Source organism: Protopterus annectens, chromosome 2.part1 (assembly GCF_019279795.1).
Source record: "Protopterus annectens isolate FY-2018-M chromosome 2.part1, PAN1.0, whole genome shotgun sequence".
Taxonomy (NCBI): Eukaryota; Metazoa; Chordata; order Ceratodontiformes; family Protopteridae; genus Protopterus; species Protopterus annectens.
Window position 1 is genome coordinate 1493359964 of NC_056729.1, and position 16252 is coordinate 1493376215.

At 39.7% G+C, this 16252-nt stretch overlaps 1 protein-coding gene across 4 annotated transcripts in view; it reads right to left on the reverse strand.

The window, feature by feature from the left end:
- Positions 1-16252, reverse strand: part of CCDC27 (coiled-coil domain containing 27) — a 1043518-nt gene that overhangs the window by 297105 nt on the left and 730161 nt on the right. For all 4 annotated transcript variants that reach the window (XM_044062954.1, XM_044062953.1, XM_044062952.1 and 1 more), the window contains one exon: positions 9703-9833. In XM_044062954.1, coding sequence (XP_043918889.1) covers positions 9703-9833 — 131 coding nt within the window. The remainder of the gene's footprint in view (positions 1-9702; positions 9834-16252) is intronic.

Here is a 16252-nt window from a genome sequence, read left to right on the forward strand (position 1 = left end):
TGCGGTAGTCAGGGGCTGCGTTGGAGCCTCACTGATAACCGGAGAACCGGAGACCGGATCAAACGAGGCCTCGGAATCGGGTTTAGGCCTTGGGTGTCGGTCCTTGTCCCTGCATTTTTTGTGCACGCCGGTAGTCGGTAGCTCTGACGGCATGTTATAGTTAAATTTTCTACCAAAAAAGTGTCGTGCGAAATCAAATCGTCTTTTAATAATACGCTTATTAAACCTAGCACAAAAACGACAAGAAGTGACATCGTGATCAGGGCCTAGGCAAGGTATGCAATAAGAATGAAAATCCTTATGAGGTATTTGCTTCCCACAAGAAATACAATTGTTAACTTTTTCTGACATCGGTCTGAGGTAAGAAAAAATTCCCCAATGGGGTACTTAGCTTTATAGAAGACTTCGGTCTGAAATTCGAATTCGACAATCTCAGGAGTCGGCCGACCGGCACTTGCGAACTGCTTCTGCTTCAGGCACCGTGCGGCAAGAAAGACTGAAGAAAATGGCGTTGGTTGCAGTATATGTACCCCTGGCGCACTGACATCAGGGATGAGGCGACAACAACCGACGTCGGACCAAGACTTTGGAAATCCGGCCGACTGCGGGACCGCCTGACGACAGGATAACCCAAGTGTGATGACTGCAGCAGAGTAACACGATGAACATCACAGTAGCTATTAAGTTCGTAATATCTTGCAATCAACTTACAATATCTCAACAACCACTGAATTTGCACGCATACTGTTGACAGAATTTTATTCACACAGCTGAGAGCTTTCATTTGAGGCTAAGCAATTCTGTGCATACTACTTGGTTGCTGAGACATTAGAAAAATATGAAATTTATGACAATATAAATACATATTATATGAACAGTAATTAAATGTATCTTTACCTGCATTAGCCAGAGGTCATATATCAATACGGGTCTATATTAGAACACCGAACTTTCAAAATTTCAAGTGTTCTAATATCATACCCTATTAATCGAAAATTTAAAACATCGAACATACAGAACAGCAATTTTTTTTCCTAGGAAAAAAATTTGCTGTTCCAAAACACATACACACAACACAAGCACACCAAACAAACAGCAATCCACACACATACACCTAAACTCTTACACCTAACCCTACACTAAACTATACATATACCACTAACTATCCACTTACCTTAACCCAAACCCTAACCCTAAGGTCCGTCACTATCGCACAGTCACCTCACCTGTGCCCTAACCCTAACTCACCTACCCCACCCTAACCCTCAAGTCCACACAATCGCACACTTACCTGACCCGCGCCCTAACCCTAACTCACCTAACCCGCCCTAACCCTCACATTCACACAATCACACACTTACCTGAACCTGACCCGTAACTTTCCACCATAGCGCTGAAAATACTGAAGCAATAGAAATGGACAACCAAATTCTTTCCCTAAGAAAAATTTCGGTTTTCTGTTTCTTCGATATTTTCAGCGTTCGCTGAAAACAGGTCGATATTAGAACACTTGAAATTTTGAAAGTTCGGTGTTCTAATATAGACCCATCAATACAGTTGTGTTTGACTATGTGTGAGCTTTAAGATGACATTTTTAATGCTTTGTATGCAGCATGGTTTTATAATTATTAATACAAATATGAACAAGCGATATGTGATGCCTAGAGGCATAAGTGGGATGTAACTGCTGAAACATCAGGAGCTGTCACCCAGCTGTAATGTGTTAAATAATGTCCCTAAAAGCTTGTGGAGAAAAAAGTGAAAGGAGGGCCCGAAGTGTTAGCATTCTGAATTTCAGAACCTGTATGAAGGTATTTACTCTGTAGAGATCAGGAATATGTCTCCAGCTGCCCTATTTTCTGTGCAACAGAAAATGTACAGTTGCATAAGTTCTACTTACTTGTAACAATAGATGTTTGGATTCCTGTCTGTCTCAGTGACATTTAGGGTTATCTGTCAAGGTAACCCAGTGCTGGCCAGTTTCCAAAGCTCAGACTCCCATCCCTCTCTTTCTTCCTGTGACAGCTAATTTTCTGAGCATATCCTGTGAGGGAAGCCTTCAACTGTCACATAAAGTGATTGTTTAGGCTTTTTTGGTTCTACAAAGAAGAGGAAATTTCAAGAATCCAGAATCATCTAGCAAGAATAAATTCTCAGCAAATCACAGTACCATATAAACGCCAAATCTGAATCAAAGAGATCGAAACACACCTCAGCTATGCACAGTCTGGGGGATGGAGGGTGTGCTGCCACTAAGGCAGTGAGGAAATCGAGCAGCTACTGTTACAGGTAAGCGGGACTTGTGCAACTGTACTATGTTCAGCATTTCCACTGCCTCAGTGGCATTTTGAGTAAATTGCCAAAGCTTTTCCTACCAGGGAGGTGGAAGGATAAAGATCCAGGAGCCCCTGGAAAATGGTCCTAGCAAAGCCTGTATTGGACCTTAAAAAGGCATCCAATTTGTAGTGCTTTGTGAAGGTATGAACACAGGACAGGGTTGCTGCCTATAAAATACTTCGAGTCCACACATTTCCAATATGCCATCGAAGATGATAAGGCCCTAGTAGAGTGAGCTTTAACCTTGTCTAGTGGTGGGAGTAATAGAACACTATACCAGAGGACAACCATCATGAAGTACTGTGCTTAGAGACAGGTTGACCTTTCTTAGTCCCTGTATAGGAGACAAACAGCTGTTCAGCATTTCTAAAGGACTTTGTTCTATCAAGGTAGTACCTGAGCTGATTAAGCATATCCAAGGTATGTAGAATCTTTTCTCCCTTGTTTTTTTTGTTTGTTTTTTTGACCAGACGAGAACAATAGGAGATTGATGGCTTGATTCAATGCAAATTCAGAAACAACTTTAGGCATGACATGATGGATCAGTGTGTAACACAAACGTGTGCATGCGAAAATCAGATAGGTTGGCCCAACATGAGAACTTGCAGCTCAAAGACTTACGCCCAGATGTCAGAGCAATGAGTAAAATAATCTTCCAAGTAATGAACCGTAAACCAGTCTGACAGTCAGGTTGAAAAGGAGGCAAGGTCAATTTTTTAAGGTCAATTTTTCAAGAACAAAGTTGAGATCTCAGAGAGAAAGAATATGCTTTCGAGAGGGTCTTATGTGCTATGCTCCTTTCATAAACTGACCACAAAAAGAGATGAAAAAGAGGGATCTATGGACAGATAAGTTAAGATGGCCACAAGATGCACTTTGATAGAAGCATATGCCAACTATCTCTAAGTCAGTCACACAAATATTTCAAAACTGGAGAGGTTTAAACCCTTTTGGGACTTCTGTTATTGAGTAGGCACCATCTAGAAAACCTATTCCACTTGCAAACATAAGACTCAACAGCTGCAGGTTTTCTTTTCTCCTGTTGCACATCCTCATGGAACAACTGCTTAAAATGTATAAAAATAGAAACATCCAGGATGTCAGTTCCAATTACTTTAAGATGGGGTATACCATTCACTCCTGATGCTGTGTGAGCAGATCGAGTCTGTGATAACTGCCGTTCGCCAATTCTGTTAAAAGAAAGAACCAAATTTGTCTGGGCCAAAAGTGGATTATCACAATTGTAATTCTTTCTGAATTGGTAAAAGTACCTTGGAAAGCATTGGAAAGGGTGGAAATGCATACAGGAACATTCCCGGCCATGGAAATAGTAGAGTGTCTATCTGCAAGGATATCTTGAACAGGTGTATATCACATAATCGAAATCCCAACATATTGAACACCATAAGCTTGAACTTGGAATGTCGAAATGTGATATAATCAAAAGCTCAGAACAGCAATTTTTTTTCCCAGGGAAAAAAATTTGATGTTCCGAGAAACACACACACAACACAAGCACACCAAAAAAAGTAATCCACGCATACACACTTAAAATCCTACTTCTAACCCTACACTAAACCGTACATACACTACTATCTATCCACTTACCCTAACCCAAACCCTAACCCTAAGGTCCGTAACTATCGCACACTCACATTACCTGCTTCCTAACCCTAAGCCCCTAACTATCGCACACTCACCTTACCCACTCCCTAACTATCGCACACTCACCTTACCCACTCCCTAACCCTAAGTCCCTAACTATCGCAAACTCACCTTACCCGCTCCCTAACCCTAAAGTCCCTAACTATCGCACACTCACCTTACCTGCTCCCTAATCCTAAGGTCCCTAGCTATCGCACACTCACCTTAGCTGCTCCCTAACCACACTCACCTTACCCGCTCCCTAATTCTAAGCTCCCTAACTATCGCACACTCATCTTACCCGCTCCCTAACCCTAAGGTCCCTAACTATTGCAGACTCACCTTACCCACTCCCTAACCCTAAGGCCCCTAACTATCACACACTCACCTTACCCTCTCCCTAACCCTTAGGTCCCTAACTATCCCATTCCCACACTCACCTTAACCCAGTCCGTTCGCACACTTACCTTAACCCGGTCTGTAACCTTCGCACCACAGTGAAGAAAATAGCGAAGCGGCAGAAACAGCCCACTGAATTCTTTCCATAGGAAAGAATTTGGTGTTCTGCAGCTTCGCTATTTTCAGCGTTCGCTGTTTTGGGTTCGATATTACAACACTTGACGTTTTACTACTTCAATGTTATGATATAAACCCATCTTGAACAGAATTTTTTCAGTTGTCTGTTTTGAAAGGAGGCAAGCAGATCTACTTGAGGTGTTCCCCACATCTGGATCAAGTCCTGGAAGACCTCTACATACAGCATCCACTCATGAGGGCCTGTCCTGGATCTGTTTAGCCTGTCTGCCACTGTGTTTTGTTCTGTCAGAATATATGAGGCCTGAACAGTGTCAGAATGCTGTACAGCCAGCTCCCAGGCCATCACTGCCAAATGGCAAAGAGGGTATGACCACGTAACTCCTTGTTTGTTCCGGTACCACATCACAGTAGTGTTGTCTGTGGCCACTAGAAGAGGACCTAGAGTCCATAAGTTATGAAGAACTTTCAATGCATGAATCACTGCCATCATCTCTTTTATGTTTATGTGGTTTAGCATGTCCTGATGGCCCCACAAACCTTGCACTTGAACTGCCATGGACACTGCTCTGCACACAAAATCTGAAGAGTCTGTCTGAGCAGACTGGACTGGGGTCTTAAGGGAGAAAGAGAGTCCTGGATTGAGAGCAGTTGATTTCTCCACCACTGTAGTCCCTGTTTCACAAATCCTAGTACCTATACCTGGAAATCCAAGGGATGAAGGTGCTGGGTCCAACAATTCTTTAAGTACCATTGATTTTTCCCCATGTGTAGTCTGGCTGGTGATATCAAGAGGATCACTTGATGCCATGAGGCTTAGGTTGTTGAGGAACTCTCTTTAATGAGGACATGTCTGGAAGCGAGAAATCCATTAAAATGCCCTGATATATCAGAACATTCTCTTCTGGCAGTAAGGTTATCCTTTTTACTATGCCTATCCAACAACATAGGAAAACAATTCATTGAGAGGGTGTGAGGAAGGACTTTTGAAGGTTCAATTTGAAGCCCAGGTGGGAAAGAAGGGATGTTTCCTTTTCTAAGGACTCCAAGCACCTGGATACAGAATCTGCACAAATCAGCAAGTTGTCTAAATAAGAAAAAAATGTGGGTGCTTAGAGTTCTGTAATAGGCAACCACTGTGGCAAGACACTTTGTAAACACTCAAGATGCAGTAGACATGCCAAAGGGTAATGCAGAAAACTGATACTGTACGACAGACATAGCAAATCACGAAAATTTCCTGAAACTGGGAGCAATTGGAATATGATGACTATAAGCATCCTTGACAGCTAGAGTCACCACGAAACAGTGGTCTGGAATCAACACTAGGACTGACTGCAAGGTGAGTATTTTGAATTTACGAACTTTTGCAAAGATTTTTAGAAAGGACAGATGTAAGACAGATCTGCAAGAGTGCTCCTTTTTTGGTAACAAAAAGATTCTGGAGTAAAATCCTTTGCCTTTGTGTAATGCAGGCACTGATCCTATTACCCATGCTTCTTCAATGTGATGGAGCACTGGAAGAAACAGCTCTCTCTGGTCTGGTCTGATGTGTGTGGGTGGAATTTCCCTGGAAGGGGGAGGATTTTCTATCCTCTACCAAGTGTTTCTTCTCTTAATTATTCTCAGAACCCATTTGTCTGACACTATTTGCATCCAGGCTTTAGGACTGACAGAGATGCTGGAGAAGGGGAAATAAGGGCAGGAAGGAGGGATGAGAGCTGTCTCACTCTGCATAGTCCTTCCTTTGCAGGGGGGTTGATTCTTTTTTGGAAATGAGAACCTGTGCAACAAAGGGCCCAAACAACAATTCAGAACTTAAACGTACATTCAAAATTTTGTCTTTTAAATCATCAGAGGAGTTCTGATTATGTAACCAAGCATACCATCTTAATGTAACAGAGGAAGCAACATTTCTCGGGACTGTATCTGCACATTTAAACACACCTTTGAAAGCATGTTTCCAAACCTGAGTCAAATTCAAATCAATGTCATTCTTATAAGACTTTTGCTCTGCACGTAAGGATGCAGCAAAATCATCCCAACTGTATTATATGCTGTAAAATAAATTTCTACATGTAGCCTTAATAATTTAACATTCTAAAGGCTAGATTACTAGAGAGAGAGAGATATATTTTTTCCTGAAAATCTAACAATTTCCATCTTTATCAAGGAGCACTGTATAAGAAGCCAAGGCTTTTTTATTTGAGCAGACTATGGAGAGTGAATCTGGATCAGCAGTTAAATGAGAAAAGAGACCGTTCATATCCAAGAAAACACTACTGAGACACTTCAGGGACTGCTGGAATAGATACTGGTGTCCTGCAGGCAGCTTTATAAACATCTTCCAAGGCTGGTAAGAGTGATTGGATAGCCACAGAATTGGGTATCTCATCCTTATTAAGGTCATATACCCTGCCTAGCTCTGGGGTAGTTCCCAGCTGCCAGCTGACAATTTGAATCTGAAGTGCGTCCTACGATGGCAGGAGTAATTGTTCCCATTTTCTATTTCTGGTTGTTGAAAAATGGTTAGAATTTATATTGGTTTAAACTTTATTGATATATTCTTTTTTTTAACTTACGTATAATTTGTAATTGTACTGCCTCACTTTGAAGCTAGTAGGTTGAATCTATGCACCAGATATGTTGAATATGCATCAGTTATACTGTCTCTTGCTTTAGGATTGGTTATTGTAACTGTAGTTGGGTGTTCTGTTTCAATTTTGTTGCATTTTTATTACCCTGTGTTAATTATTTAACTCTGCACTGCTGTATGTTTCTTGTTTTCTGACGAACTTCCAGGATATTTATGGAATGAAAGCGCTAAAAACCACCAGTTTGTGTGTTGTGGTTTTTATCCATATGCCTTAGAAGTTTTTTAGTCTAATAGAATTATTTTCTTCATCTAGTTTTCTGTCAGTTTTTGTGGCAGAATAATAAACTGACAGTGCTGGACAGTGTATCACAACAACTGCTTACAGTTTCTAATAATAAGTATGTCCCCAAACAAATGAACTCTGCCAAACTATGGTATTATCACAAAAAACAGTCTGAAATGTGTTAAGAATTCACTTTACAACTGACATAAGCTAAAAAACAATTCCAGTGCACAAAGTCCAAACACCAAAGCAACCAAAGTGCCAAACTAGTGCTAAAATTTAGTAGCAATTTAAACTATATTTTCGATTAGCAAGAGTAAAATCTCCACAGTGTATTCAAATAACTTTATTCATGGTAAAATCGCAATCTGATGTTAAAAACACTTACATCAGAATCATACATATAGTAAATAATACGTAACTTGTAATCCACAAAGGCGCAACACAAACACATGACCAAAAGCTGAACATAGAGGTCTTCACTGCTAACATGATCTTCCTGGATAATTAAAGCTCAATCTGATAATGATTTTCTGCATCAGTAAGCATTAAGAACATCATAATTTACTGACGTGCTTATTTTTGGCATTATCATCTAGTTAGAAGCTGTTACTCCTGGAGATAAAAGCTAAATGGATGCAAGTTGGCACAGGGGAGAGTTTTCAGCCTGATAGCTCCAGAGACAAGGGTTCAGCCTAGATTCCTATTTGCTATTTAAGTAGAGTCTACATGTTTTCCAAATGTTTGCATGGTTTCCACCCACCTCCCAAAAACATGCTGGTTGATTGGTCGCTCTAAATATTCCATATTACTGCTATATTAACCCTTGTCCTTATTGACTGAGTTACAGCTGAAATGGGTCAGAGAAGGACTAGTCCACTTAGGTTCATAGGTTCATAGGTTTATACTATAGGTTCATAGGTTTATACTAGGCTATCTGCCCTAAGGCATTTATAAGCCTAGCCCAAATTATTGTGGCTTACGCCACCCCTTATATGAAAAAATACTGTGCCCATTAGTTTGTTGTGCCTCTGTCCAGCAGTGACCCAGAGATGATTCCCGGGGTAAACCTACGATCTCCCATCCACAGGTCTAGATTTCTCTTGAACAGAGTCAGCGAGGTGCTCTGCCTCACATGGACCGGGATTTTATTCCACAGCATAGGGAGTCTCTGAGTGATAAATCTATCCCTCCAGCACGTCCTATTTATATCCGTGCTACGGTTTAAGTCGCTTGCTCTAGTGGTTTTGGTGGATTTGGATTTTTTGAGGTGGAGCATGTCCATTAATTCCGGGTTGGACATGGCCTTGTATGTCAGGCACATGTCACCTCTGAGCAGACGGTATGCGACTGAATAGAGCTGGAGTTTCTTCAATCTGGCAGCATATGACAGATTTTGGAGTCCTTTATCCTTTTGGTGAGGAACTTTTGGGGTCTCTCCAATTGCTGCAGATGTCGGGTGAGATACATCCCGAATGGGGCATTGTACTCGATCATTGGTCTGATAAGTGAAGAGTACAGGGAACAATGACCTCACTAGATCTGGATGTGAATCCCTTCATGATCAGGTGGGCAATGTAGAAGGTCTTTCTAACCACTTTAGCAATGTGAGTGTCAAAAGAAAGGCCACTGTCAACCTGGGTCCCCAGGTCCCTGATAACCTCTTCTGTGCTTAGTGGATTGCCACCTATATGGTAGCTTGGGGTTACCTTGTTTTCCTGAAGGGTATGACTATACATTTTTTGGCGTTTAACTTCAGGCCATGGCTCTGGCACCAGCTATCTGTTCCGTGAGTCCCTTCTGAAGGATATCCGTGTCCGATGCACTTTCCACTATGGCGCCCAGTTTGCAGTCATCTGCAAACTTTGTCAGCCAAAGTCCTCCCATGTTGGCCTGTACTTCTGAGAAGTAGATGCCAAACAATAGGGGGCCAAGGACCGAGCCCTGTGGGACACCACTTGTGACCGGCTTGGAGTCTGACACAGCGCCAGCAACTCTAACCCTATAACACTTATGTTAAAGGTTCATAGGTAAATACTAGGCAAGCTGCCCTTGTGGACCATTATAAGCCTAGCCAATTTCCCTCAAAGATGAGCATCAAACACTGAATCTTGTGTCTGTGAGGTAACCATCTTACCTTATGACAACTCCCAACCCCCTTGAACCCTTCCCTATTTTATAACATTAAAATTAAAGTATCATACATGGTTAAAATGATCCATCATCATTACTGGGTAACTTGTACATCAGATTCTGCTAGCTATAACTGCCACTTGTCAAAATTCTTCTGATAAATATTGCTAGTTACCTTGTTAGACATGGCTTGTAACTGGCATTCTCTCTCTCTGAGCTCTTTCCTAAGTCTTTCTTCTTCAGATTCTGCTTTTCGCAGCTGTGACATCTGATAAGCTACTTCTCTTTGCAATGAAGATACAGTACCTAAAAATATGAAAATTAAAAAGATTATCATGCAGTTACAATAGTATTTTTATCTTTTTTTTGGTGGGGGGGTGTCCCCAGCCTTGAACAAGAGTCTCTCCTCTCCTACAGCCAAGATCCTCTAATACTTTACCAACTTAACACACAAAACAGGGAACAGGCATAGATCAGGGTAACCCAGTAAGCCAGTACGTCAACAATCTGAAAGCAATTGGAGGATTTTTTTGTTTATGGCCTACATACAGTCTCACCCCACACACAAAGTGCAATGATGTCAGTTTGGAACTGACCTGAAGATAATTTGCCAGAGTCTTCCAAACAACTAGAGTCTTGGGGTTCCATCAGAGGCAGGAATCCTACCCAGAAATCCCTCCCATCACCCTGGGGTAGTTGACCCCACATAATGATACTCAATCTGACCAGTTTAGTTGGCTCTTCAGGGATTGCTGAGACACATAATTATGTAAATATAAATTTGTTCAAGCCCTTCACTATGGCAAACAATCACATACAGCATAACATATAAATGGAGTAATGCATTCAAAAGGATCTCAAACAATAAACAGATAAATAAATTGTAGGGAGTATGAAGAGTGGACAGCTGAGGGCTGAAGTCACATTCTTCCTCCAACATTAATATCATACGGGTCAAATGGATTTGGATTATTTCTACATGGACATGGCTAGCAGACAGAATATTACTACTTACTGTATCCTGTTACTTAGTTGGACCCAGTGGTGGCAAAATCATTCCATAATACATAAAAAACAGTCATTCAAGTGCATGTGTAGTCTTTAAAAAAGTCATTTAAAAATGGGCTTAAATTGCATGCCAAAAAATGGAGTATTTTCTCCTTCAGAAAACAACTTTTTATTATAGCTTATAGTATTGGCAACATCCTACTGTGAAGTAAAAATATATTTATAAACGTGGGCAGTTAGATAGATAGTTCCCACTCCTTCGACCAACATATGGCATCTGCTCTCAGGAAATTTTTTATACATCTCCACTGATTGCAAAGAATATTTTGTCCAGATTCAAGGAAATGATCATCCTGCTATATTGAGAAGTGGTCAGACCCATTACAGAATATTCTCACGACAAACTCCAAAATCCAAAACAAGAACAACTAGCAGTCAAGTAAACCAGTTTATTAAAAAACACTCTAGCGCCTCGGCTTATACCAGGCCTTCAAGGAGTAAATTTCAGATTAATGCAGTTCTCATTTTATACTCACATATATTCAATCAAATAATTAATTAAGCAATTAAACAATAAAACAGATAAAAACACATCTATCTAAACCATACATTTCCAGCAATAATCTACATTTAAACCTTTTGGAATCAAAGTATCATATTTTAAAATAAAAACAGTCTCTTTATATAATAACATATTCTTATTCAAATCAGCATCTTCAAAATATGTTTGTTCTAATATTGGAGCTGTTAAAACGTTAGAATCACACAAATAATGTGCTTTAAAGTGTTGAGCCAAGGGACTTTCTTCTTTACTTGTTCTAATGTCCCTTAGATGTTCCAATAGCCTAGTCTTAAACATTCTCTTTGTCTGGCCTATATAAAACTTGTTACACCCACATCTTAACGCATAGACTACATTTTCTGTACAGCAACTAAATGATGCAATGGCATCAAACTTCCCGTTATTTATAACAGGAAAAGTCTGTACAATGTGTGGACATCCCTTGCATCTGCCACATGGTGTCGTCCCCAACTCTTCATGTTTCATTATTACTTCTTGTAGTCTGCTAAATTTAGTATGAACTAACATATCTTTCAAGTTAGTCCCTCTTTTATAAGAGAATATCAAATTCTGGTCTGCTAGGCCTGCTAACTCTGGATCTTTTAATAAAAATTGCCAGTAATGTTTTTATAACATATTTCATATTCTCAATAAGCATATTAAATGTTAAAACTACAAAAAAAATTTGTCTATATAAGCTTTTTTATTTTCTTTATTAGACATATTAGCCTTATTAATACATCTTCCATATCTCTCTCTTCTGACTCTAGCCATACTTTTCTCTACATTATTAACATCATATTTCCTATTTATAAACACAGCTGATGTTTCTAATATTTAAATTTCTTCCATTATAGAATATAAGTGTCAGTGGGCATTCACAATTGGGAAATTTAGGGCATGAATGGCTAGGCTGAAAAGTGCTCTAGTGCCATTAGCCTACTAACCTCCAATGATCCAATGGTAATGATCCCTTTGGTATGTACCTCACCAGATCTGTCCTGCACCACCTTAGTAATGGGTGCTAACCCTAACACTGCCCCTTCCCCCAACCTTAACCTTATACCTTGAGGTCATTAAAACCTTCTTGTAACACTGCCACTACACAAGACAGACTCAGACACACAAAAAAAGCTACATCTATCCCCTAACCTAACCCTTATCCTTACCTTAAAATACACAAACACACAACACCCATCATTCACTTCACCCGAACCCAACCCTAACTCACACACATACACATATGCTCTCACCCCTCAACCCCACTTACTTGTATCAACATTCTGTATGTTTGACATATCCATCATTCAGCTGCACCTTCAACATATCCAATGTTCAGCCATCCTCACTATAGACATAAAATCACACCCCCTGGGTTTCTCAAACAAATGTACATTTGGTCAAATGTAGGGGAACCTTATTATATATATATATATATATATATATATATATATATATATATATATATTCCCTTCAAAACAGGGAGACGACTTCAGTGAAAATTTAAATGAACGTACTCCCAGAATGGCACATTTCACCACCAGAAGACTAACCACTTGTCCACCAGGGCAAACTCTGCTCTTTTCTCCACTGTATTGCAATCTCGGAGTTGGTATATTTAGTTGGGGGGGGGGTGAAGTCCCCCACTTTGGTGGGTTTAATTGGTTTTAGTTTGTGTTTTACTTATTGGTGGCCAAGTGGTTAGTTTCCTGGCTAACAAATATAGAAACAGACAAATAAATGAAAATCACATGAAATATTATGTTCATAGGTGTGTACTAGGCTAATGGCCCTGGAGCCTTTACAAGCCTAGCCCATAGAAGTGCCATGACATTGTGCCACCCAACATTAGTTCCCAGTGCCTCTATCAAGTACAGCCACTGCAGTGATCCCCGGAGTGAACTTTCTATTTCCTATCCACTCATTACGATGTCTCTTGAAAAGGGCCAGTGCGGTGCTCTGCTTGACCTGTATGGGAAGTCTATTCCAGAGCATGGGCAGTCCCTAGGTTTTGAGTTACAAAGCTACCACTGATAGGTACCTAAACTACTGTACTAATATTCTGTGCCAAAATTAACATATAATCAAATAAATCCTGAGCTATAAAAACAGTGCAAGCCAAAGAAAGACAGATCCAAAATCAAACTGAGAATGTGCCACATATTAGTGCATGGAAATAGTACAACATAATATCAAATGAAGTAAAAATTAAAACTTTAAGGCATAGTGTATTTTAAAGTTAGGACTGTAGCCACAGTTGCATGTGACAGTACACCACTAAAGATTATGTCTATCCTTCAAAAACATGAATACAGAACTGGTTAGTTAAAACTAAAACTTAAGATGCTAATATGTTAGTAAACCTGACGCCTCTGCTTTAATCATGTATCTGACTAAAACATAAATAATAAAATCAGCAGGATAAAACACATCACGCATATATTGACATATTACAAGTGAAAACAAAATGGGAACTATAAACATCATTACTAGTAGTTTAAAAAATACTGTCTACAAAGTGTCAGACATGACACCACATGTCTAAAAAAAGAGGAAAAGTTATTAACTTTCGTCATTCCTACTAGAATTATTCTGAATGCCTCATTAGAAATATTTATTTCATGTAGATAGGCATAGTAACTACAGTGGATTGTTGGGTGACCACCACTGTGTACAGAAATGTATTATTTTGGGGGTGGAGTAGTTGCATTTCAGAGGGACTGCAGTATATATTCTTTTTTCTAGTAGGTACAGTGACTACTTAAAAACAGAAATCATATCCTGCTGCAAATACTTTTTTTGGTTTTGTATAAACAGGAAAGAAAATGTGTATAGGACAGTGAGAACGAGGGAAGAGCAAGCATAAGAGCATGTAGAAGGACAAGGGGAAAAGAAGACTGGTGGCAAGATGCAGATGAAGGGTTTAATTTTGGTGGGACAGGTACACATTTTTTTATTTTGCCAAGAAGGATAGAAGACAGCATGTAAAAGGTGTGGGCAGGAAGGAGGGTATACTGATGGCGGAAGGAGCAGACAAACCAATGCAAAAGACTATAAAAGACTGATAAGAGAGATGTTGACTCAAAGCAGGGACTGCAAAGGAGAACTACATACAGACAGAAGAAGGACAGGATTGGACAACAAACTGGGGAGGAAACTGATGCAGAAGGAAAGGGAACACCAGGATGGGAATTAATGTGGGGTGAAGACTGACTGACAAGATACACAGTGCTGCAACCAACCAAAAGGCAGTTATCTCTGTGGCTCCCTTACAACTGGACTCGGCTATTGTCCGGATAGCACTGTCCATCTTGGCAGTCAGTCCTCACTTTACCTTATCTCTCATCATTATGTTTCCTTTCCTTGCATGTATGCAAGTTACAAAAGCATACTCTCCAAGTTACCAATTCAGGTGTTCAGCCACCAGGCCACCAAAGCCATCATAAGGCTTCCACCACCCACTAAGTGACCAAGCACAACCATCCTGATATTGCACATCAATGCATGGCTTACACCTTTCACTACAGAAATTGCACCAGAGAGCTCCAAAAAGCCTTTCAGATTACTTTTCATAGGAATAACATCATCTTTCTGCAGACAGACAGGCCTGGAGAGCACTGGGTATTCAGTAGGTGATGGATTGGTAGGTGCACAGTGCAATGGCTGCCTGTGTACCTCATTCAGTACTGCAGAAAATATGAATGTAAATGGAGAAAAATAAAAGAAGAAGAGACAAATAATAAAATATAGTAACGGACAGTGATAACGAGTAAAACAAAAAAACAAAAGCTATTATCAGTAGGTTGTGCTACACTGCTTTTAAGTACAGACCCTGGAGGAACAAAATAGTTAGCTATGTAATGACAAAACAAAAGTGATATACAAGTGTGTAGGTGCATTTGAACAATGACTAAATGTAATAAATGCCTAATATTTGCCTTAAAATTCTAATTCTCATTCTAATTCTCTAATCTAACAGTTAACTCTAACATCTTAGTTAATATATATATATATATATATATATATATATATATATATATATATATATATATATTTTTTTTTTACAAATAAACAGATATTCACTACAGCACTAGCATTTCTCACTGGGAAAACCATTCCAGCAGTCCAACTATGTAAAATGTCAACATCAGCAGTCCTACAATACGATAATCCACAAAAATAACCCAACACATTTGCAATAAAGTAAATAATTCACATTACTGACTTAATAAAACAATTCTGAATAAGCTACAAGAGGGTCTCACCAAAACAAATAACTGGTGCAGAAATATGGCCTCAAGCTAAATGTCAAAAAATGCATCATCATCCCCTTTGAGGAGAGTGATGTCTCCACAAATTATCACATTAATAACAATGTTGTAAGCACGCAGTAAGTCGTATGGTACTTGGGCACCCAGGTTGATAGAAACCTGGCATTTGACCACCACGTTGTCTCCGTTGTAAGGAAAGCTTTTTACATGGCCCACTTCATTAGTAAGGGTATCTCATCCGGAGACAAGGAGGTCATAAAATCCCTGTATTCTTCCTTTACAAGAGCCATTATTGAGTGCAATGCCCCTTTTGGCATGTGCCTCAGCAAAACACCTTGCCATAAGAAAGACTACAACCATTTCTGACAAAAAAGATCAAAGGACTAAGTTCACTTAGTTATCCAAACAGACTAAAAAGCTTCTTGCTTTCCTCTCTCTCTCACTGGCCCCTATAAATGTCATCATTGGCTTGCTTTCCAGGCTAAGAAAGATCCTGCCTTAAGAGACTTCCTCTACCTCAGAAATACTGGTTATACTTAAAACGCTCACTACAAAGACCACAGCCTTCACTGCAAAATAAACAAGCCACTTTTTATGGACAGGTTCTTGACACAAAAACCTTCAACTTCTGTAAAAAGCTCCTCTCATTATCAAACAATGTAGTTCAGCAACACGATGGCTGGATGGATAGCCATAAATGTAGTCCTTGGGTAAGTAGCATAGCCTTCATCAAACTAGGTGGAAAATCCACATACTAACCTTTCCCAGCTGGATGGCTAAGATCTAATATTGGTTACTCAAGTCTAGTTGCTCAAGAAGAGGGGCATGTTTAACTAAGAATTCCATTTGCAAAATTATATTCGGCATACATATTAAATCTCTCT